We start from the raw sequence: 24586 nt of genomic DNA on the forward strand, positions 1-24586 counted from the left end.
GAGGAACGGGAAAAAAGAAAACTGCGTTAGTAAAGGACAAGCGCTGTAAATTAGCTTAGGCTATAATGGTCTGTTACATTAGTCTATTCAGTGAGTTTTCAATGCTTATGTATTATGTGTTATTTTATTATTATGTATTATGTAGCCATGTGCGACGGGTTGCTATGGAAACATACCAGCCTTTAATTATGAGAACAAAATGTGGCTTAAGAGGCTGTTTTTCTACAAAATAAAGAAATAAGAAGCGTGAATAAGAGCCAGCAGGTCATTTGGCAGAAAGAGGAGAAGATGGATAAGGCTGACAAAGCTGCTCTCAACTCACCACATCCTGGCTGACCCGTCCAGATTGGATCTGCAGGTAGTTCCACGAGATGAGCAGAACAAAGGAGAGGGGCAGCATATAAAACTCCCAGTACCATACTGTCACCAAAAACACCTGCGGGCAGAGGGTCCAGAAATCAGACATCAATGAAGGCAAAAGGGGAAGCGTTACATTTTAGATCAACCAAACAGGAATTCGATCTGTTATTAAATTGATTGTAAGATAATTGGTCAAGCTAATGAAGGCTGCCCTACCATTATACAAACTCTGCACACTAATTGCAGTTAGACTGCATATGCTGTGCAGGTATAGATGGTATATAAATGGCTAGAGGCTCTAGGTCTAAAAAGTGATGCCAATCTGCTGTTAAAGGGGAAGACTCCTTTGGTTGAAAAATCAAGTTCAATTCCATAAAAAGCTATGACAGAATGACCCAACTTCTTGAATTCAAACCTCAATAAACACTTTGCTGATGAGTTAATAGTCTCAGCCACATGTTAATGCTCTTTGACATGATATCTAACAGAAAATGATCTCCATCAGGTCCTGAATTAGAGTATAATTGATTAGAAGATAAATGGAGAATAAGCATGGCTACCTTGAGATTGGCAAGTAGTTACCCTGTGAGTGTGCAGTGTCCTTGGTTTCTCAGTCAGACCTACTGCTTGTTTTTCATATCCAGTTAAAAACAAAAAAAACCAAACAAACAAAAACGCACCCAAGACGGTGACTGCCAAAAAAACTCAGCTTTAGGATTCAAAAGAGGACTATGCAAACCAACTGGTGACATCATGAGGTCACATCCATCCTGTATATACAGCAAAAGAAAACCATTCTGCTCAGTAGGACTTACACTTACTCCTGACTATGCATTGACATTAACCACATAGCTCTAATTGCTCCATCCCTTTCATCTTCTGTACATTAAAGCTGACCGATTCACTACAGCCTCAGGGAGCTTCTGTGTGAATGTGCAATTAACATCCATAATGGCACTTATGATGCACATTCCACCTGTGTGGCTAAGGTAAAAAGGATAAAGAAACATAGCCTGTGATATCTCAATTGCATGGCTAAATGGAACTATAAAATAATCCTATCAGAGAAGTAGTACAAGCCAAAACGGCAGCGGGCCAAAAGCATTGGGAAGGGTTTACAGGTTTTTATATGCTAATAAAAATAGAAGAGAACATCTGGTGAAGACATCACTCTCCTCTGAGGCACCAACTGACATAAAAGATGGCAGATCAGTGCCGCCCCTCCCACCACCAGCACCACCACCTCCGCCAATATCACCACCACCATCAGCTTTAATGTGCAAAAAGCCAAGCACGCTCTTGCCTGTGTTATCACAAGCCAAAATAGGGCCTGGGAGAGGAGATGAAACCAGTTCCTCACTGGAAGGGTTATGTTTTATTAGTGAGGACTTTGTAATGACTGGGAGAGCGAGGGTAAGGGGAAAGCCAAGTCACGCTTTAGTGGAAATGTATACTCAGCCCATAAAGATTGTGATAATTGTAGCCCATTTCAGCTTGAGAAGCATTACACAGTCTTCAACAGCAAAAGGGGACTTTGGGAATACAATCCACATCACAGGGGGAGAAAAATAAAAGAAAAAGGATATGTTATGCTGGGACAGCTACTGAACTGGAGGCTGGCGCATTTATAGAAAGCAGCAGGATTTCCACACTCATGTTTGGGGGAAGGGTTTGCATGGCACAAAAACCGCTTTGGACCATTCATTGTTTTTTTAGTGCGAACATGTGAGTGAAGAGCACACCTAGTGCACCCACAAGTAACAATTATGGCATAATACTAACAGTTAAAATGTAGTCTAACAGTGGTATAAGTGGAAAAGAGTCATACAGTCGCAAAACTGAACACACACCCAAAATTTAAAACGATTCCCTAACATTAAACATCATAAGCTAATGGCTATGCCAGAATAAGTAAGGATATAGCAGTCAAACCTTGAAGTCTAAGCACAGGTTTTTGGTCTACATATTCATGTGTTATAAACTGAAGAATGAGTGAGAATAAATCTTGTAACACTGAGCGTGTTACCCACTCCCTAAAATACCGCCCAGTGATTAACCATTATAAGAACTGTTACAAATTTAACTTGGCTTTATCTCCAATTATTTCAGCACTTAAAAAGTCACTAGACTGACAGTCACTTACATGGTTTAAAGGATTATGTAGCCTGCTGTAAAGGGGTGAGGAGGGTTAGAGCAATACTGTAAATGCACTGTGGACACGCTCCAAAATCAATCAGTTTTGGATGAACAGACACAATTTATCTTGCCAATGTTAGTGTGTAGTTTATATTGCAAATCTAGTTCAAAACTATATAAATTTCATGTATATATTTTAAAAGGCATTAATGCGACTTAAAAATTATTTAGAGGCACTGTAAGATGCCTGTAGAGCCTCCTTTTAAGAAATAGTTGATACAAAGTTGCCAGAAAATAACACAGAAATCAAAAAGAGGATGAGGTGGATGCACATGTGACCACACTCTTTTCAACATTGTTGCTGCATTTTTTGTGGGGTGACAGATAAGAATATGAAAAAAAAAAAAAAAAAAAGAGTGCTATTTGGAAACAGGCTCAGTGTTTTTTTCCCCCTTGACTCAGAGCACCGACAAGAAATGGTAACCCATAAAAAGAAAAGCTAAACACCAAGTGCTATTTCAGAAATAAAGTAAAGGAGAGGAACAGCGTGTGATCTATTATAGTTCAGTGGTTAGGACAAGACTAACACCTTTGGGATTGGGGCTTCTCACTGAGATAACCACTACCTAACAAGGCACATCTAAAGCATACTGTACTGACGAAAGCTCTTTGTCTAACTGACAATCGGCAGATGGTGCAGGTAGCTCGTCACTGTATCCTGTCATGAGGAGTGAAGCTCTGATTCATTACGCTTATGTGGTGGTATTAAGCAGCCATTTATTTCTTCTCGCTGAGGCTTGAAAAGGCAGCGAGCATTAGTGTGAAAACATGAGTACAGATGGTACTGTCTTTCAAACACCGAGATGCAGTGGGAGGATGTGTGTGTACATTGTGCACTTGTTCCTGCTTGTATGATGTCGCCGTCAGCGTATGTGTGTCTCAGCTGTCAGGTAAAATAATAATATCATTGCTTATAATCAACACAGTATGTGCGCAACATTCTTCATAATTATGTAAATAGGAATCTTCTTATATTGTAATAAAGACCAAATATTGCAAACAGTTTCTTATTAAAGTACGCTGACCCCGACTTCATCCGGGGCGGCACAGCTTAGATCAATGTAATCCCAAGCTGAAAAATGAAATGCACGACTCAGAGCTAAAACACAGAGTGGCTGCTGCTCAGATAACAGCTCTGTGCTGCAGCTCCCATTTTTCACGGCAAATTGAACAAACTGTACCACTGGCTGGCTTACAGTATCTCTTTTAGTCTGTTAAGAAAGTCTAAACGCTTGACATAACTTTATTGCCACCTACAGGCCATGAGCTGCAAAAACAAAAGGAACTTTAGGTGACCTTGATTGCTTGCATGGTTAATGAACAACTTGCTGTATGCCATTTTTATCACGCCAGATCTCTGAAAGAATAATTCCAAAAAGATCAGCACCCACTTTATTTTGTAGTTTAAAGACAGAGGCTGAAAGGCTACTCCCATGTTTCTGTCTTCACATTTGCTTTAACACTTGTCTTCAACAATGACAGGACGGAGAATCAGCCTTATCTCTGAAGAGCCTTTTAATTGAACTTCTGTCTGCATAATGGGGTCTAAATCACACCGAGCACAGACCGGACAGAGGGTTAATGAGTTGTCAGGGAAGCAGAACAAAAATAGACTATCTCGACTCCGGTGGGACTCTACTCTCTCCAGCTGAGGCTTAACTCTACATCCAGGAGACATGCAACACTGAAAGCGTCCACTCCAACACAGAGCCAGGGCCAAGCCTGTGTTTCTGCGGAGCCCAGTGCTGCATTGATTAAGATTCTCTCTAGGAGAGTTCAAGTAGGGGTTGGCCAGACTGCGGTTGTCTTCCGCAGCCTTGGAGGGAAAACAGAGGGAAATGCAGATAGTGTGTTGATAAGCAGTTAAAGCACTTCACCAGGAAGGCTAGCAGGCTCCTCTGAAAACTCTCCCACTGGAAGCAGCTTTTGATGTACTGCAGAGTCGACATGATTGCCCTGTACAATGTCTGAACACGCATCACGTTCCTGGCCAGAGCCTGAAAGACAAACACACAAAGCAGTTAAATACTGCAGTAGCTGTGTTGAAAAAATGGTCATAGTTGATACTGATTTCAGGGTATTTGGATTTAATTCTGTAAGGAGTTCCACCCATACCACACTTCAAAAAAAAAAAGAAAAAAAGCATCCAGTCAGCTCGAGGAATAGCGAGAGGAGCTGGTATGCCTTGGCATGAGCCACTGTGGTCAGGGGGCAAAAAATGTCAGTAATCTGACCTGATTTCATCAAACAGGTCTTTCAATATTAAAACAGACTGAAAACCTGCACGTTACAAACCAAGTCCACGGTGTGTGTAAGCCAATTTTGGCGTTAGTGAGCAATGTATTGTCTGACAACAATGAGTCTTTGTGGGAAGTACAGACAGTCAGGCACCCTGTCTCGCACCCTGTCTTGCACACTGTATATCAAACTAATGTAGCAGAACAGTGAACAAGAATTCAGTCAAAGTTGGCCTCAATTAAAGCCCAATTCAACTAATTCAAGCAAAGGAAGGTCTGCTTTTGGAGTCATTTTGCTTTCCAGAGAAAAGAAAAGGAAAAAAAAAAAGTACTTAATTTTTTTATGTCCATTTCTTAAAGAGCTAATTGGTAAAAACATGTTAACATTTGTTCAATTTGTCATGTCTTTTTTTAGTTTCCAAAAAAATTTTTGGGTTGAAGTTGCAGATATTTCAGCATCACAAAAATATCACATTTCTTAAAATCATTTTTATTTTACTTTTTTAACATCTAGCACATTTGTTTAAAAACACATTTTCAACCAGAAAAAACTGAAAGTGGGACTTTTTGCTCACAAAATAATTTTAATTGATTATCAATATAATTGTAGACTCATTTTCTGCCCATTTAAAAAAAATGTTCCAGCTGAGTTTCAGAAGACTTAACCAGTGAAAAAAATAAATAAACAAGCAACTTGAAATTTTAATTTGATGTTATGGAAAGTAAATTTATTTGTTTACTTTTTCCCCATTCATAAATATACTTTGTTAACTATGAATTGTGAATAAATGTAAAAAGATGTATCAAACCTTTTTGGAAAACTTGGGATTGTCCTCCATAAAATATCTCTCCTTCGGCTGGAAGGTTCTAATACTTGCTCTGACCTGATAAAAAAAAAAAAAAAAAAAAAAAAGTGATAAAGTAATAAGAAGACGACAGAATGAGGCCTGCCTTTCAAAGCCATCGTGTCCTCATTGCAGGGTGAACCTTTACTTACAGGGTTAAAAATAACCTCCAGCTCCAGAGTGATGCTCCCCTTCGACAGCTCGCCTAAGTCCTCTTTCTTCAGCGGGAAGGCAATCTGTTGTCCCCTGCGGATCTGCAGGACAGAAAGGGCATCAGGTGCTGAACTCAGCCATGAACCTGACCATCAGTCACGCTGGATTACATCTTAGCAAGTCTTCAGCCTGCTGGAGTGTTATCGCCCTCTTCACTTTAATTTAGACAGAGTGCAAATAGATTATTGTCTACGTCACAGACTCTTAGTGAGGTTGTACGTACCAAAAGCAGAGGAATGGCAACTTTTCCAAGGAAGTCTGGCGCCTTGTCTCCATCCTCATCAAAGATAGTCACCACCAGAACATCATGAATGTCTTTGACAGGGCTGCAAAGACATAGAACGAGGTCAGATGCCTACAAATCAGCACACCGTATAGCAATATGTCAGGATATTTCAATTTATTTGTAAAACAGTAAAATGGTTCAGTAATGTAAGAAAAGTAATGTTCAATAATATGTTTCACTTTAAATAACAAAAAGGGTGTGGAAACAGAAACCCAAACTGACAATGTAAAGACTGTATTCCATTCTGGGTTTAGGCTTTTGTAGACCGTGTGGGTTTGTAGTCTGTCGTTCCCCAGTTCCAGCACACAGAAAGGGTCACTCTTGCCTGCAAAACACATCACTCAAAACTTTATAGCAGGGCTCTTGTGTTTCATTTAAATTTGTCATTAAGACGAATCTAAATGCATGAAATACCATTTAAATCAGCCGCCATCAGATCAGTAGCCTTAATAACTTTGACTTGAAGGAATCCAACGTCACGGAGATTTGTCAGGGACCTTTTTAAACTCTGGAGAGACAGTAAGCAGACAAGAAAAATTAGGTTTGGCAAACCTGCAAAGCATAAATAGAGTGTTTAATTCAGCAGTGAATGCACAAAAATAAGAAATCCTTCAATCTAAAACCAGATTTATGTGACAGCATAAGATGTTACTTCAGGTTCTCCGCAATACTCTTAACCATAAAACCTTTTGAGCCTTACACCTTAAACCTTTTGACGATGCTAGTTGAGGGAGGCATCAACTAAATTTATTTATATTGCAAAACAAAAATTTTCTTTGCAAGTTTTAGGCATCAGCATTTTCCACTAAACCTTAAATACACTATCAAGGCACGTGCTCAAAACAGTCCATACTTGTAACTGGGCTGCCACACAATTGCAAATGAATGCTTACCAAAGTACGTTACACATCACAAACAAGCATCAAGTCACTGCAAGTATTTTCATACTTTTCTGGAATGAAAAGAAACCAGTGGCTGCAAATCTAACATCTATGAACTAGCATAGCACTTAAAGTGAAAGCTTTTGATAACAGCGTTTAAGGCAGACTGCAATGGGGTGGTGTCTCCAAAACAATCTACTATAGGTAGTTATTCCTCTCTGTACATGATCAAGTACAGTTTACCAAATGGCTAAAATCTGGACTTGTTTTCCCTTCTTGGGCTAAATTTATTTCTGTCACAGCATCTCTTTTCATTGCTAGTCTAGCTGCATGATCAGGTTGCATTTCCAGACCTTAAATTTCTTAGATGTACACAGACACATCTGCCTAAAAGTAACTTGTCACGAAAGAATGTCATTTGCTTAACACAGACCTAGCAGTAACCCATTACCAGGCACATACTGCCATCTCTTGGCCCTTAACACAGAGCGCAGAAAGGGCTGTAGGTTTTCAGGATGACTTTGACTTAAATATTTACACTTCAGTTCTTCAAACTTGTATTTTAAGCCCAATTATTAGTTTAGTAAATGCGTGTTTTCAGCCTATGTTAGGGTTAGATGTGATGTTTGCTCTACAGACTGACACAATAAAACAGTTTTTCTTGGCATGTTTACTAGCTTTAATAAACAGAATACAGCCACTCTGAGTTAGCTCACTTAGCTGAAGATTTGCTCTTTTAAAGTCGTGCCAAGGGCGTATTTTCTGAGTTACTGTCGAAGCTAAAGGATGGAGTTGTGGAGGACAAAAAAAAAAAAAAAAAAAAAAAAAAAAAAATAGAACAAAACCCCAAAACATGGATGTCAAAATGTTTTGTTGTTGTTGTTGTTATTGTTGTTTGTTAATGCACTGGATTATTTAAAAACAAGCTTAATGACAAACATGGTTTACTATACGGAACGTATTCGCAGCATCCCTCTAGACGCTATTAAAATGGTAAATGGCCTGCATTTGTATAGCGCTTTATTCAGTCCCTAAGGACCCCAAAGCGCTTCACACTACATTCAGTCATCCACCCATTCACACACACACACATTCACACACTGGCGATGGCAAGCTACATTGTAGCCACAGCTGCCCTGGGGTGCACTGAGGCGAGGCTGCCGGACACTGGCGCCACCAGGCCCTCTCACCACCACCAGTAGGCAAACATGGGGTTAGTATCTTGCCCAAGGACATTTGGCATGTAGCCAGGAGGCAGCCTGGGATCGAACCACCGACCTTCTGATTAGTGGTTGACCTGCTCTGCCACCTGAGCTACAGCCAGCTATTAGCTAATCATTCAGCAAGTATGGCATAAAATGCACCAAAATATTAGAATTAAATGTACATACTAGCCTAAATGTAAACTGTGGCATTAATACTTTTGTTTTAATTTGCTTCTGTATTACTTTACCTATATTAGTATCATTCCCCCAATGTAAAGACTTTTCCTATTTTAATATTTACATTATAATTTAGACATTTAAAAAAATGTAAACATATACAGTTACACTTGTGTATTATTTTCCACCTGTTTTCAAAATGTGTTGTTGGGCAGTGAGCTCAGCTCTCTTAAAGAAATGTTATAAGAAAATATAGAAATAAATAGAAGGGGATAAGATGAAATGTATTCATAAATAAGTGATTCAATTACTTTTAAAACTGACAAAATTAAAAAGTAGCAGGTTTTTGCATGACATATGAATGCTGGAACTTTTTTTATGAAATGATTTAAATTAAATCATTAATTATGTGTGTTTAACAGCACACCATTATATTTATTTTGTTACTAATGTATCAGTATTTGATTTTTGTAGTTTCAGCACACTTTTACAATCACGTAGCAGCAGTACCAGCGTTCAGTCCTTCAGATAGATAAATATACACCTCAGGCAATTCAGGTCGGAGAAAAACAGCCAGATAGTTTTAAGGTGGCAAAAAGACAATACACAAACAACATCTTGTGGAGTTGATGCCAATGACAACTAATGATATTCTGAGAGCAGAGAATAGGCTTGTTCAAAGTGAAAATGCATTTTAAAGTGTTTATATATTTAAACATGTTGGTGGTAGAGTGCAGTATAAATAGAAGTTAAACGGCAAAAATACTGACATAGTTGTCCAGCTGGTTCTGAAGTTCACGGGGTTCACTGAGTGGTGCGGCACAAAGGTCGGAGATGGAGACGCCACTGCACGTGGTCAGCGTAAGGAGGCAACACACGTGTCCTCCCCCATATTCCATTTCTAGCAATTGCCTTTGATCCAAAGGGATTTTTGACATGTTCACGCAACGCCTGTACACACACAAGTTCCACACATTTGGGCCAGATCAAACACACACACACAAAAAATATGCAAAGAGCTTTCATTTAAATAAATCAATCAATCCAGAAACCACTTTTTATTTTAATTAAAGGGCAAGCACACACAAATAAATACTGTAATAGCTGAACACACTCACTTCCCCAGGGATTCCGCAGCCTTTCGTCCTTCCTTGGATCGGAGCTCCACCTCCAGATATTCTGGACTGTTGAAAAACTGTTTGAAGGTGAACCTCTCTCTCCACTGAGGATTTGGCACTTTGCAGTGATCCTGAATCAAAAAGAAAAAGAAAACTGTTTAAAAGTTGTTTTTAAAAATTCCCAACAATTAACAATGACACTGAAATTCACTTTAAAGTGTGAAGAAACATCTTATATAAGTCAGCGTATTTGCAAACTCTTCAAAACACAGACTTGACTGACGTGTTTGTAGATTTCCAGCTGGCCTTTATTTAAAATTCAGAAAAGTATCTGCATCATGTCCAGATGTTAACTTTAATTGTTTTTCTTTTCTAAACAGACTAGTTTTGGGGTTTAGCAGCTTCTGATAGACACATCAGAAATTTCCATCTCACATTAGGAGATGGACAGGAGAACAGATAATTACCGTCACTTTGCACCTGGATATAAGACAAGGAAAAGAAAATCAGCAATGCTGCTCGTTATCACGCTGCTTTGATGTGTAATGCATGATGTTGCACGATCGCGAAATAACCATCAATGACAGTACGCAGCCAACAGCGCATAAAAGTGAGCATCAGCGCCAGACATCATCCAGCTGCCGGGAGAGCTGGATGATGCAGCAGACACTGGCCATGTCATATTACACGCTGCAAAACCATTTTAGATCCCTTCTAGGCCCGTTTCTTTTTTCATGGCTTTGTGGTTTTTTCCCCCATGTGATCTATGGTCACATGAAAGATTATAGGGTTAGGCTTAACATTTGCACTACCAAAGGCATCTTTGTATTGCCTATTTTCCCCATTTTCCTTCGGGATTAATCAAGTATTCTGATTCAGATTCTGATAAACCCAGTATCAGTTAACGGAAACCAAAAATGCTCAATGAAATACTAAGTTTTACAAAGTGAGGTTACTTTGAACAATAATTATTTATTAGTTACCCTCATTTGCGTAAAGTGCAGCAAACAAAAGAAATGTAGACTGTCTCATTTGTTTTTTCCATGTACAATAATCCCAGACGACTGTGAGATCAGGGGGCACACCATCTGTTTCAGGACTCCATGTTTTTGTGGCTGAAGATAATTCTGACTCTGGCTGCATATTTGCGCTCATAGTCACGCTGCACAACAAATTCTGGACCAATCAAAAGTCTCCTTGATGGTATTCAGTCATGGATAAAATTCTGTCTGTACTTGCTAGGACTGAGGAGACCACTATTAATAACCAAGTCCTCAGACCCATCTGTGGAAAATCAAACCTATAAGAACCTCTGCCATGCATCTCTATTGCCTGCAGACACCCAGAGCCATCGCCGACCTTTCTCCAAAGGCAACTCCCTCCCAAATGCTCCAGGTTTGGAACATTTGTTACCTTCTTTTCTCCCCGGTCCTTGTTTTTCTGTACATTCCCAATTTGCTAGCCTTTGCTCATACATTGAACCAAGGAAAGTTTTCCATCAACACTTACTTCTGACAAGTACTTTCTAGTCTGCAAATGGGTTTAACAAGACCCCCCTGATCATTTTTTTGCTCTTTTCCTGGCACTGCTGGAAACTAGCCCTCAGTATTGCCTGGGTCTTTTTGCTTCTGCATAACAGCAGATATTTGAAATAACTTTGAAATATGTTAATGGCAGAAGATAACTGACCTGTCACTTGGATTTTGCACTAAAGCAAATGTGTGATGTTTTTAGATTCTAGCAATGTCATCTTTTTAGCTGTGCTGTCCCTCACCCTGTTTTACCCTGCCTCTGCAGATAATGACTTTAGTTAATCCCACATTTACGCTGCTATTCATAAGAATCGCCTTTAGGTGATTGTTTAATAATGCAGTGGGATTTATGTGTACAAATGTTTCTAGATTTTATAAGTGAAAACTAGTCTGCCAGCATTTTATTTAACAGGAATGATGGGAAAATTAAAATGTGATAATTCTGTTCATCACTAGACACACAAGATATAAAATAACACTAAGACAAATGCTTTTTTGTTAAAGAGCCTAAGACCTTTGAAAAATATAAAATCTTCTGGAATATGCACCATAAACTATAAATCAATTTGAAATGCAAATCTGTTTACCGATTCAGCTATTACATCAATATTTGGATTTTTTTATGACTTTTGAAAGTCTATTTTCAGTGCAATGGCATTAACCTCATGTGGCCTTTCTGCAAATGTATATTTTAATAAAAGCACTTTAAAGTGATTTGGGCCTAATAATCCTATAGATTGAAGATACATTTTAAGCTGACATGAAAACAAGAACAAAGAATAACCAACCCCATGCATCTTTCAGAAAAAGATTACTAAGGCTTAACATCCACATCTAGTCATATTTTAAATGATTATTTGAGCAAATGATGTCCTTAAGTTGAAAACAGAATAGACTTTAATTTAAGTACACATAATGCAGCTTGTTAGCATCATTTAGCTTGAAAATTCACTTTTCAAATTTCATTTGATTTTGTGGGTTTTAAATTAAGAAATAAGAAAGTGTCCAAGCCAAAGTAACTCATGTCATCATCAGGGGGCATTTTATCCAGAGCAAAGAGCAATATATAACAGTTGGAGTGTTACCTGAAACTAACATCAGATTGATTTATTTTCTTTTAGTTCTACGGGCACACCTATCGAGAATGACGTGGAATACTCACCCCCCCCCCAAAAAAAGAGCAAAATGAAGAGAACAACAACTAAATAAATGAATAAATACAATATAAGTCACTGTGAATACTGGAAATCAGCTGAGGTTAGGCTAACATAAAAAATCTACACACTTTAAATTACAAAAGGGAAAAAGGAACAGGGTTAGGAATCACAAAGACACATTAGGAAGAGGAAAAAATTAAGAGCAACAGTCTTCTGTTGAGATATACCTTGCTTTTGTATCGCTGCTCTCCCAGTTTGAAGAGAACGGAGAACTGACCTGCCTGACTGTCCACTGGCAGCTTCTTACCCTCAACCAGAGTCACCAACAAAACAGTTGTCCACAGCTGACTCTTCTTCAGCTCTTCTGACAAACTAATAGGCTGAGAATGCTTTCCAGCCTGCAAAAGTAGGGATACAAAAAAAATAATAATAATAATGAGAGGAATGAGAGGTAATGCTTTAAATTTAAAAAAAATAAATCAATACATTCAATTTCAGCTTTTTTTAAAGGATACAAAAAAAATATTATATTAAAAAAAGAAAAAAGAAAATCCAAATTCAGTTTCCTGCAGTTCCACCACCACCATGTTTGAGACATAACAATTGCCCATGGAAGACAGGTAAATGAAACATTCTCAGAGATTAGGTAAAGCTTTCATGTATAATTGGAAGCCATGTTTTAAGATAATTAGTTGAGTTTATATAGAGACACAGTGTACCCCTGAGATAACTTTAAGCCAGATTCAATCACTGCAGATCAAGCCAACTTTGTAATGACACATGCAGAAAACGCTTTTTTAATTAACAGCTGCACAGCATGCAGTTGGCAGACTACAAGAAGAATTTGAAGCACATGCACACAGTAGGTACATCTGTTCAACAATGAAAACAACTTCAAACTTATAGGCATGCAGACAGTCAAAAGCTTTTCTAACTAATCCTGCGAATGTGCAATGTTGCCACGTGTATAGCTGTCTAATCTTGCGTAGCATCGCTTCATGCAGTACATAGAATGGACCTGCAGACAATAGCGTGGCAGACAAAAAGAAGCATGCATTCCCCAACTAAACTCTGTGAGTCAAATACCTCATCAGTGAGCAGGCAGAACAACAGCCGGACTTGTTACTGGGAAATGCTGGTAAGCATCTGTGCTTTTTTATGATAATGGTCAAAGGTGATCACAGGATTTTATTTTTATTTTCTTGGAACAATCCTATGGTTATCATCATAGGATAATAAGGTGCCATAATAAGTGTGACCTTGTTATGGGACTTCCACTATAGCCTGTCAGGTCTGGGCTAAAAATAAGAATTTAGGTTTATTTAATTTTTAATGCATATGTTGTAGTCATTGAGTGAAAGCGACAACGTACAAACTCTATATTCGTTTTAGCTGGTCTGCTGCTATCAAGTTAACTGGGATCAGGAATCTTCTGTATTTGGGATCCTTTTATAATTATCACTGAAAATATTGAAACACTTAATTTACCCTGATTTGTATATAGGTTAGTACCAAATAGGAATATGTCCAGTCAGTTAATTAAGGAAACACTGACTAACAACTACTGAAAGAGTTTAGTCTTCAAACCACTGAGTACATCTGTTAAATTTCTTCAAGATACTGCGCCCTGATTTGTGAAATAAAATGATTTGCTGCCCTCTTGTGGAATCAACTGAAGCACAGATAACTGCCAAAACTAAAGGAACTACTGTCAGAATTTTTGTTACATTACCTTTTGTTACCAATTTGAGCTGAATTAGAAAAATCGTGAAACCTGAACATGGTGTGAAAAAAAATTCACCAGACCAATGGGCCTCATTTGTTTTTCTCCTTTTTATATTTGGCAGATATCTGTATAATACTGATTAGAATGAAGGGTCCATGAAGTCTTTCCTATGTGTTCCAGCCACCATGCCTTACCCTACTACTTCGTGTTCGTTTTTGGTGCCATTTCTGCCGCCAGGAGCATGCATTTTAGGTGCAAAACAAAATGACACTAGTTAGTAGGCTTTACACAGAAACAGAGACACAAACACAGACATACGATAAATGCAATGCACGACAAGTCTGCCTTCTGCTTGAAAGCATGGAGCAAATACATGAGGGAGCTTGATATACATTGCTTCTTTTGCTGTCTCCATTTCTGAGTGACAGACTCAAGTCCACCAATACGACGCCCATGTCCTCCTCCAGGCTGTTTGGATCATCCAGGCGCAAAGACATCTCATTGACCCTGAAAACAAAGCGGGTTTTTGATGAGAGATGGGCAGTCATGTGCCATCGAGCATGCCTTTGAATTTATTCAGAACAAGCACCACAGGATGTAAAAATATAAGCATCAGATCACTGAGGAGATGAACTAGAGAAAATGTATTCTATGCAATAATTGTCAAAAAGTATGTTTAAAAGATATGCAGAGCAAAACTGCATTAAATACTAAGGCTTAGAGCAATATGATACCACAGCAATGCAATTAATTTTACTTCTTCATATTTAAATTGCTGACAAAGGACAAGAGAGGTGTTTAATTAACACTGGGGTAATGCAAAGGTCTCAGGTCAAATTAACACTTGTACTGGCAAGCCGAGCTACACGAGGGCACAGACTGAACTCACTGCAGCTTTGTCTTAGATGCACCTGGACTCAGTTACTCACTGTAAGGCCATAAACATAAGTGGGAGTGGTTGTGTGTGCACAAACTGGTATAGAACTGAGCTAGATAGAATAACGAGGCATTTGATAACTTGGTGACAATTTCTTGGAGGTTACTTTCATTAAGGTAATTTATTTCAGGTTCAAAGAGGAGTGTAGAAATGTGGAAAAGCACCCACACTATAATCCCAAACTGTTCCCACATTACAGACACACTACACATTCTAAAAATAAATTCTACAGTAAAAGCAGCCACTGCAATGTTAATAATTAATGGGCAAATGCTTTGAAAGTAAAGTTCAACACTCATAAGCTAAATGCAGCTGCGTTGCCAAACCCATAAATGGGTTGAGCCAATGCAGTGCCTGGAAATAGTTTATTTCACATACTAAAGTAAAGTAAGTATTGAACACGTCACCAATTTTATAAGTAGGTATATATAAAGGTGCTATTGAAATGAAATTCTCAACAGATTCTCAATAACCTGAAATTTATTTAAGACTTTAAACAAAAGCCTTTGTTGGTGACGACAGCTTTAAGAAGCCTCCTGTATGGAGAAACTAGTTACATCCATCCTCAGATGTGATTTTGGCTCATTCATCCACACAAACAGCCTTCAAATCCTGAAGGTTCCCTGGGCCCCTTCTGTAAACTTTGAGCTTCAGTTCTTTCAACAAATTTTCAGTTAGATTCAGGTCAGGAGACTGGCAGGGCCATTCTAGCAGCTGTATTTTCTTTCTCTGAAACCAACTGAAAGTTTCCATGTCTGTGTGTTTGGGATCATTGTCTTGCTGAAACATTCACCCTCGTTTCTTCTTCATCTTCCTGGTAGATTTTACAGATTTGTAATTAAGAATGTTTCTGTACAATTTTCCATTCATCCTTCCTTCAATTACATGAAGCGTTCCAGTGCCGTATGCTGAAAACAGCCCCACACCATGATGTTCTCACCTTCAAATTTTACTGCTGGTATGTTCACAGCCTTGTCTAAATGTTGATCAGTAAACTTTAAACATGCTTCAACATATGTTTTCTTCAGAAATGGAGGTAATGAGCGTGCATACAGGTCAAGGTTGCAAAGGTTTTTGAGCCTCCTTCAGGTGTTCAATACTTTTTCCCTGTGTCATTTCTCATTAGAAACACATCTTTTATGGACATCTATGGTTTGATTTCTTTGCTTGTGTGGATTAGATGCATTTTTGCCAACATCTAGTGAGAATTTCATTGCATAGTACCTTTAGAAATATATTCATTGAGAAAACTGGTGATTTGTTCAATATTATTTTTCCAATTTTATTATTCCAGGATCACTATAATTTACATGCTACACCTCAACAGAGCTCTGTCCAGCTGCTTCAAGCACTTCCACATCACCATACTCACTTGTCCATCTCCAGACCACTCAGAAGGACACTTGCAGCACCCATAAAGTCATCAGTTGTAAGATCACGGTCATACACCTGTATATCAAACATCAACAGTCCTTTAACACAAGACAGTTCATGTAAGGAGAACTGTGCTGACTGTCCTACTGCAGTATCCTTGAAAACTCATACAGAGTGATAACAGCCGTTTTGTTGGATTTATGAAGGTGCACAGACACTAATCATACATTGATTTTCATAACACTTTGACAAAAAAATGTCACCCTAACTACATAACGAAGGATAGAAAACATGCACTGACATGTACATTTCCACAACAGACTATGACTCTCAGTGTTAAAGCTGCTCATTAAAACTTTCACATTCATTATTTCCCACACTGTTGACATGACCTTTATTAAACTGACCATTAAAAAAAAAAAGTTACCTTGATGTAAAGCTTCTGATTCAGATCCTTAATGGGCAAAGAGAAGGACTCATTCCACACAGGGTTGAGGTTTTTATAAAGCACTTTACTTTTGTAGAATGTTTTTCCATCCAATTTGAATTTGACGTAGGGGTCGCTGGTACCTGAGAATGAATATTGCAAACCAGTAAATAGAAAACAAACAAACAAATAAACAAACATACTTTTTGGAATGACATCATCAGGGCCCTGTAATATGAAGCAAGATAAATATAAGTAGGGTATTTATTCATTATCTTGATTCACTAAAATCAGCCATCGCTTTTAACAACACACCAAATGAACCCAGGGTTTCCCAGTCAGGCTATGAGAACATTCACACAAAGGGGTGGAATCATGCACTGTTAGCAGAGTGGCTGATTTTACAAAGGAGCACAAAATTATGACCCCAGACATATACGGAGATCTTAAACACATAATACAGACTGAAAGCAACACGTGCTGCAGAGAAATCTGCAATGTGAGAGCAAAAGCACTCTATAGTAATTTAGTATTAGAATCTCTGTATAAGTATGCGAGAACTGTGTGAGTACTTTAAAGATTTTGGTCAATAAGACTGAAAAATGCCAACCAAATCTATAAAGTTTAACCTATTTGAAGGCAGGAAGAAAAGCAAGCAAAAAATGCTGACTGTGGAAGTTAACAGACTTATGACTATTACAAAACTATAATTCATCTAAAATTCTCTTTATTAATAATCCTCACAAAAGGAAAGATAAAGAAAAAAAAGACCCTCCTGATATCTGCACAGACGAGCCTGACGGATTTTCCAGGAATGGTGACACTATTTTCAGAGAACTGGTCAGTAACTGGGGATTTTTTTCCCTTAATGATCTTTAATCTTGAACCCAACCTGCTCCGTGTATGTTAGGTCTGCAGCCTAGGTTAGCATGGCAACACACCTAAATAAGAAGTTACCTAGATAAACCCAAATCCTGCTGTGTAGCCCCAGAATATAAAATTATTTTTTATTTCTGAGTGAAATAAAGTCTATAATGTTTAATAAATTAAAATGACATGATCCTACTTAGTAACATTATAATATTCATCATGAGTTGTAGGACATGTTATTTCAGAACACAAAGCATGATTATTGCAACTTCTCTTTTCCATCTTTCAAAAGCAGCGTTGTCATCATGACTGTCTTTAATAAATACTTGACAACTTGACATTTACTTCTAAATAACACTGACTCCATTGTTTTTCAACTTCTATGTAAATGTACCAATTTGCACTATTACGTAGAAGGTCTGACCTGCTCTGTGTGATCTCTCATTTTTGTATGGAGGATGTGGTCCCAACCGATGTAACCACAACTTCCTGAAACAATAGCCAATCACATTTCAGCTTCCTGTGTGAAAACTAACTGCAACTGAAAACATCACTTTTGCAGGTTTTGTGCGAGTTTCTTTTAAACACTAACATATATAGGCAGGCCCAAAGATTAACACTACAAATTCCACATTGAGTCACTTTTGAAACTTCTAAATCTCACTTTCTGTTGCTGTTCTGTATCATTTTCACTTCAGAGTAAAGGAAGTAGGAGGTGTATCTTTTGAATTGTCTCTCAATCAACCAGGTGAGGGCAGCAGTCTACCAAACACAGCTGTGATCATAGCTTAAACTTCATGAGGAGCTTAGACTGTTCTGTTTCGTTACATTACATGAGCTTGCCCGGTTCTTTGTGGTGTTGCTATTAGAATAGGCTTTATAGACCCTTCACACAAGAAATCATTAGCAAAACAGCTGCCACCGCATGCTGCGACTGCTGAATGTATAATCTGATCAAAACCAAAAAAATAAAAGCTTGTTCATGCTTTTAAACCACCATGTGGTCTTAACAATGTGGTGAAACCAAATCCGCTTGCCTCTTGTCATCCTCTTTATTTTCCATCTTATCTTTACCTACAGTCTGGTTGTGTCAACATGCAGGCACACTCAAGAGGAAAATATAATCCAAGAGTGAAAGGCTTTCTGTACTGACTGCTGGTCTGGGTGTGGCTCAGACAGGTTCTAAACTGCTGCAAGGAATCCTGCTCGTGTTGCTACAAGAGCTTCACAGCTAACCTGACACTCAGCTGTCTTTTGTGTCCCTGGAGTTAATAACACTGCGTGTAATCAAAACAGACATTCCTGGTTGTCCTTATCAAGTCAAGGCCAAACACACGAGTCAACACTGACACATACAGGGGGGGAAAAAGCGACTATGAGGAATGGCGGAGGGTTTCGTTTTTGGTTTTTTTCCCCTTTGTAGGCCCAAGCATCTGTCCACGTTTACGGGAATTATAATTCATAAAGTTTAAGAGATTTAGCAAGTCAACTCAGATACGTTTCTCAGTATGAGAAGATGACAAAGCAATAACAATAGTAACACTTACTCATTGCCACAGGCATACACAAGAAAATACGTGATGCATGTCATTGTAAGATCTAGTCAGAATTAAGCCACAGCTTCAGAAAAAAAAAAAGAAGTAGGCGTGTAGCTCTAAGGTATAAACATACACCAACAGGTAACTGCATCTTTGCTTTTACAGCACACTGAACTTTCAAGTAAGGTAATCATATGCAGAGGAAAATTTGGGGAAGTTAAAATGATGAAGCTCTAGTCAGACAATGATCCTCGGGTGGGAGGGTAAAGGCATTTTGTTTCATCAGTTGAATAGGATTCCACTGCCACACTTCTCATTTTCCACTGTGCTGAAGTATTACTTGCTTCTGCACTGATCCTGTTTCCTGGATGATAATCAGCATCACAGCGGTGCCTGTTGATCTTCTGTTTTTCTCAGACTGTGTATTTTAATGCTAGTGTTGCTGTACATCACAATAATCTGGAACAAAAAGCTGAGTTGTAGTAGTGCCGATATGAGCTCCTTACCACAGCGGTCCCTGATGACCAAGTTGTGTCCTTCCTTTAAGTTAACGGTGAGCAGGTAGGACCTCTGGGAATCTCTGGCACTCTCAGACATGTTCACAGCCTCATTGTCCATCTCATACTGAATAGAAAAACAAGATTATTACTTTACTACTAGTAGTATTACCAAAGTGCCCCATCTACTTCCGCACAAACTGGGCAGCTTTTTAATCAGGAAGTATCTGATCAGAAAACAGTTTTTTGCCTTTATTATGGGTCACTGCACCATTAATATTTAAACTTCAAATTTATTACCAGTAATGCTATTAACCACAGTATAATAGCTCCACCTCTATTTATGTGAAGAATAACTTTTTAATCTTTAACAACAAAATTATCACTGGACTTCTTTCATTTTACTTTCATGCACTGATTTCAAGTCAGACTGTTGTTCACGTGCAGGAATTTGACGAGACTCTAATACAGCTTTCCTAATTCTTTACTGTTTGGGTTGTATTATTTTTGTCACATTTATACAACTTTAATTAAAAAAAACTAAACAAAGTATACTCACTTACAGGTTTTAAAAGATTGTATTCTGTGCAGTTTTATGCTTCTCGTCTAGGCAGTGGATTATTTAATCACTATTAAGCCTTTCCAGCAAGCCATGAATCTTTCACCCAATAAACCCCAGTACCCTGGAATCACCCCAGCTCAGCTTCCTAACCCTGACCGGCTACAAAAGATGGACAACACACACTGGATGCTGAACCACAAATAGCCTACTGTTCTATCTCATTCTAAACAGAGCACAATAATCTGGAATTAAACTTTGATATAACCACGCGTCGGCCAAAGACCCACACTGCTGTTGGCATGGCATAATGCTGAAAACCACCAGCATAGAGACATGAAAGGGACAATCCGTTGCAAAATTCTACAACCACAAAGATGCAACTTAGGATAAAACTGTCAGACGCAACCCTTTTCTCCTGTCGTGCCTAAAGCTGATTTGCATATTAACCAGTCAACAACAAAAATCATCTTACAAACTACAAATTAGACAGTAGCACTTACATTTTGGTGGTCCCCTTCCTTTATGTGACTGCTGTAATCGTTATCATACTGCAGAGACAAAGATGAATATTTTTTTAAACCATGTGACACATGACAAAGACTTTCAAAACATGTAAAATTCCTGTTGATGAAAAAGCTTCACTCAGCTAAAGCTAAAGGCTCAGAACTGCCCTCTCCTTGGTATTTCTACCACCAGCACAAATCCTCTGAGCATTTATTAAAAATTCCTGTGTCCTGGGGACTGAACAGAGGTAACCCAAAAAACATCTACTAGGCAATTTCCACTTTTTTCCCCTAATTTGCTTCTCTTCTTTGGGTTTCAGAGTAACTGCAAACACTGTAACTGTTTACCTAACATAAGGTATTTTGCCATACATACCACTCCTTTCTTTATGAATTCAAATATAGATTGCTGTATTCAGATGTATTCATTATAGTTTCTATACAATTAAAGATAATCTCCCAGAGTTTTTTTTGTAAGTCTATGGACTATTTATACAGCTATGAGGAAGTGTTCAGTTGACAACAACAGTTGCACAATGGGACATGACAAGAATTAAAATAAAAAGCACTTTACTATTCTTGATATTCTTTGATGTGGTTTTAAAACCACCCTGGGGGCCCTGAGAAAACAAACGGTTAGTTTTCACACTGTGCATTGTTGCTTTCACCAAATTCAAAACAGTTTTTTTGACTGATCTGAAACCTCAGTGATGACGGAAAATAAGATGACTAAGAAAGACAGCGGGTCTCTCATTTCTTCTATTTTTCTTATATCAGTTTTCTTACATCAGATCCTGATCCAGATACAGGTAGACCTTAGCTGTTGATCATATCCAGGCAAAACCCACCTCTGGTAAAACTTAATGCAAATCCATTTATAACCAGCAGACATAGAAATAAATGTGCTAGTTGAAATATGGGCTTTGTAATATGCTAATATCAGCATGTATCAGCTTGCGCTTAATCAGCATTCAAGGCTGCATTAGCCTTGAATGCTTAATAGCAATCAAAATGTAAAGCCAGTTGAGGTTTAAACACAAAAGCACAGATTTCTTAATGTTTCTTATGTGCTGTTATTCATTTACGCTTACACCTGACTCAGATCTCAATCAGCTAGTTGTTTTGTTGTGGTGTATCAACCAGGTGTTGCAAAAAGGGAAGTTGCAGAGCACCCTCTGATGGACAAACTATGCAACAGCCACTCTCATAATGTAGTTGAAGGGTGTTTCTTCCATTTCAATTAATTCCATCTTGAATTAATCAGTTAATAATCAGTTCTTATATTTTCCTCACACAACAGACCACCAAATGGCTAATATCAGCAGATAATATCTGCCTGCTGAGAAAATGGTCAGGTTCTAAAGATCAGCATCCTGTGCTGCAAACTACAAAGCGTAAAGATTCGAAATCAAAATCCCACTGGCGGAAACTACAAATATCACCTCAGTCAATCAGATAAATATAAAGAGCATCTATAAAAAACAAAAAACAAAACAAAACACTGATATGTTACTACAACACCAACAGGAAGATGAAACATTTTACTGGGTGATGATTTTTTAGGTCATTTCCTGTTACTTACTTAAAAGTTTCACAACATGTTGATGTTGATTACCATACCAAACTGCAACTTCTTTTTATCAACCCCCCCCCCACACACACACACACGTTTAGGCATGTTTGTGAGAACAGAAAATTAGCATGCCTCTATATTTGTGAGGACCAACAGTCACTTATGGGGACAAAATGCCCGTCCATACGAGTCTGAAGGGATTTCTGAGGCTCAAAACGTGGTTTTAAATGTCAGGGTTACGATTAGGTTATGGTTTTGTTTAGGATAAGGGGTGTGTGTGTGTGTGTGTGTGTGTGTGTGTGTGTGTGTGTGTGTGTGTGTGTGTGTGTGTGTAAAACTGTCAGCCAACATGTTATACACCTGTCCTGCTGCCCTCTCTAACCACACTTGTCTAAACCACTGATAGTGAAACCAGGAAGAAAGTATAGCTTAGTGGAAAGAAGTCAAAATGAACATGATTCACAAGTAATTTTTACTTTATTTGTTGCTTAAACCATTGAATAAAAAGGTATTTAGTAGCCTATGAACTTCTACAAGAGTAATTCATTTAGCCTGTGTAGCAAACAAGCCTGTCAAAGCTGTAAAAAGAGGCTATGACTTCCTAGTTGTCTGGGTCGTCCTCTGCATGTCAACAAGAACTACAGCATTAATCTGCTTGCACATTCATTGGTGTCCACTTTGCATGACAAAGAAAATAAAGCCAAGGCTACGCCCAATGTTATTGTTCAAATGAAAATTAAACATTCGGAATTTCAAGTCAGCTTGCATTTGTGCGTCATGTCATGTAAAGCATGCAATCTACACAAAACCTGTTGAAAGTCATTCTAACCATGATCTGACAAACAAAGCCTGCCCTTGATTACGAGAAGAATGCAAAGCCTGACATGTTCATAATTTCCCCCAGGGATCAATAAAGTATTCTGATTCTGATTCTGATGATTTGCTGTAAAGGGTTATCTTCAATACATACAATGTTATTTACTAGGGCTGCACGATTTTTTGGCTTAGAATTGAGATCACGATTCTCTCACGATTTTCTTTTCCAGTATAAATATTTATTGCACTTATTAACTGCACATCAACTTCGTAACAGTTGAGACTGAACATAAAAACAATAAATAAACATAAAAACAACAAATGTCTCACGTTTTGTTGTTGCCGCAAAATGTTGTACTGCTTGAAATTCCGTCTCCACCATTGCTCGACACTGCGTGTATAGAGCAGGTAGTGCAACAATAGAAAAATAGTTGCGGGACGGCATTGTGTAGCGTTTGTCTAGGGTGTTGATCATTTTCCTAAATCCCTCGTTTTGCACAGTGTTGATGGGAGCCATATCTTTGGTCAGGTGATAAGTAATAGCCTCCGTAATTTCTTTGTGCCTGCGGGAGTTCGACGGGTATAGGGAAGCGCTGTATAAGGTTCCTGTTATTAATGTTTGGGTGGTTGACCGGGACGGATTTTCTCCTGTCACTTTCTCGTCATCCCTGACGTGCTCTCCGTTGTTTTTTACCTGCTAATTTTAGCATCACACGGCACAGCTTCTGTATCACGTGGTATAAGGCTCCGCCCTTGTCATTTGTTGAGCAGGAAGAGTGAGCGCTTGTTTTCATGCAGATTACGTCCCGGATCAAAATGAGGTACAATCGTCGTCTCTCTTTTTCTTTTTTCTTTTTTAAATCGTTGTCATTTGGAAATGAGATCGCACATAAGTATGAATCGAGATCGCGATTTTCTAACGATTAATCGTGCAGCCCTATTATTTACACATCACTGTTATGCTAGAAATGCGAGTAGCAGCTGTACTTGAGAGACCTAGATCAAAAATCCACCTCCGGGTCATTTTAACAGAGAATGGAATGAGGAAGGAGATGAGGTTTACAACTGATTCTATCTGACACCAGGTGCCAGATGTATAAGTGACATTTTTAATTGGCAATAAAAACAGCCAATAGTCTCCTTCTGTAGTGTTTATCCTGATTATAATTACACATCTGAGATAAAACACAAAATAAAGCCACAGTAATATATATGAACTAATATCAATCCAGATCCTTAAAATCATTCACTTCAGTTGGTGGTATTATGACAAAGTGGAAGTGCCTGGGAACGACAGCATTTCAGCCACAAACTGGTACAGTACATAAAATCTCAGAGCCAGATCAGCAAATGTTGAGGAACACAGTGTGCCAACTTTCTGCAGAGTCCATCGCTACAGACCTCCAAACCTCATGTGGCCTTCAGATTAGCTCAAGAACACTGCACAGAGAGCTTTATGGAATACGTTTCCATGGCCAAGCAGCCGCATCCACACCTTACATCAAGAAATGCAATGCAAAGCACTGGATGCTGTGGAGCAAAGACTCAGTGCAGAA

At 38.4% G+C, this 24586-nt stretch overlaps 1 protein-coding gene across 4 annotated transcripts in view; it reads right to left on the reverse strand.

The window, feature by feature from the left end:
- Positions 1–24586, reverse strand: part of LOC113026367 (multiple C2 and transmembrane domain-containing protein 2-like) — a 43166-nt gene that overhangs the window by 6311 nt on the left and 12269 nt on the right. For 2 of the 4 annotated variants that reach the window (XM_080300338.1, XM_080300344.1), the window contains exons 3-18: positions 20639–20686; positions 19586–19703; positions 16672–16814; positions 16243–16319; positions 14326–14440; positions 14128–14160; positions 12435–12605; positions 9519–9649; positions 9171–9351; positions 6552–6645; positions 6360–6462; positions 6075–6177; positions 5791–5892; positions 5603–5677; positions 4434–4553; positions 323–436 (exon numbers count right to left, since the gene is read on the reverse strand). In XM_080300338.1, the coding sequence (XP_080156464.1) occupies positions 323–436; positions 4434–4553; positions 5603–5677; positions 5791–5892; positions 6075–6177; positions 6360–6462; positions 6552–6645; positions 9171–9351; positions 9519–9649; positions 12435–12605; positions 14128–14160; positions 14326–14440; positions 16243–16319; positions 16672–16814; positions 19586–19703; positions 20639–20686 (1728 nt within the window). The remainder of the gene's footprint in view (positions 1–322; positions 437–4433; positions 4554–5602; positions 5678–5790; positions 5893–6074; positions 6178–6359; positions 6463–6551; positions 6646–9170; positions 9352–9518; positions 9650–12434; positions 12606–14127; positions 14161–14325; positions 14441–16242; positions 16320–16671; positions 16815–19585; positions 19704–20638; positions 20687–24586) is intronic. The other 2 variants (XM_080300350.1, XM_026175098.2) reach the window with 2 other exon arrangements.

This window comes from Astatotilapia calliptera, chromosome 1, assembly GCF_964374335.1.
Source record: "Astatotilapia calliptera chromosome 1, fAstCal68.1, whole genome shotgun sequence".
Taxonomy (NCBI): Eukaryota; Metazoa; Chordata; class Actinopteri; order Cichliformes; family Cichlidae; genus Astatotilapia; species Astatotilapia calliptera.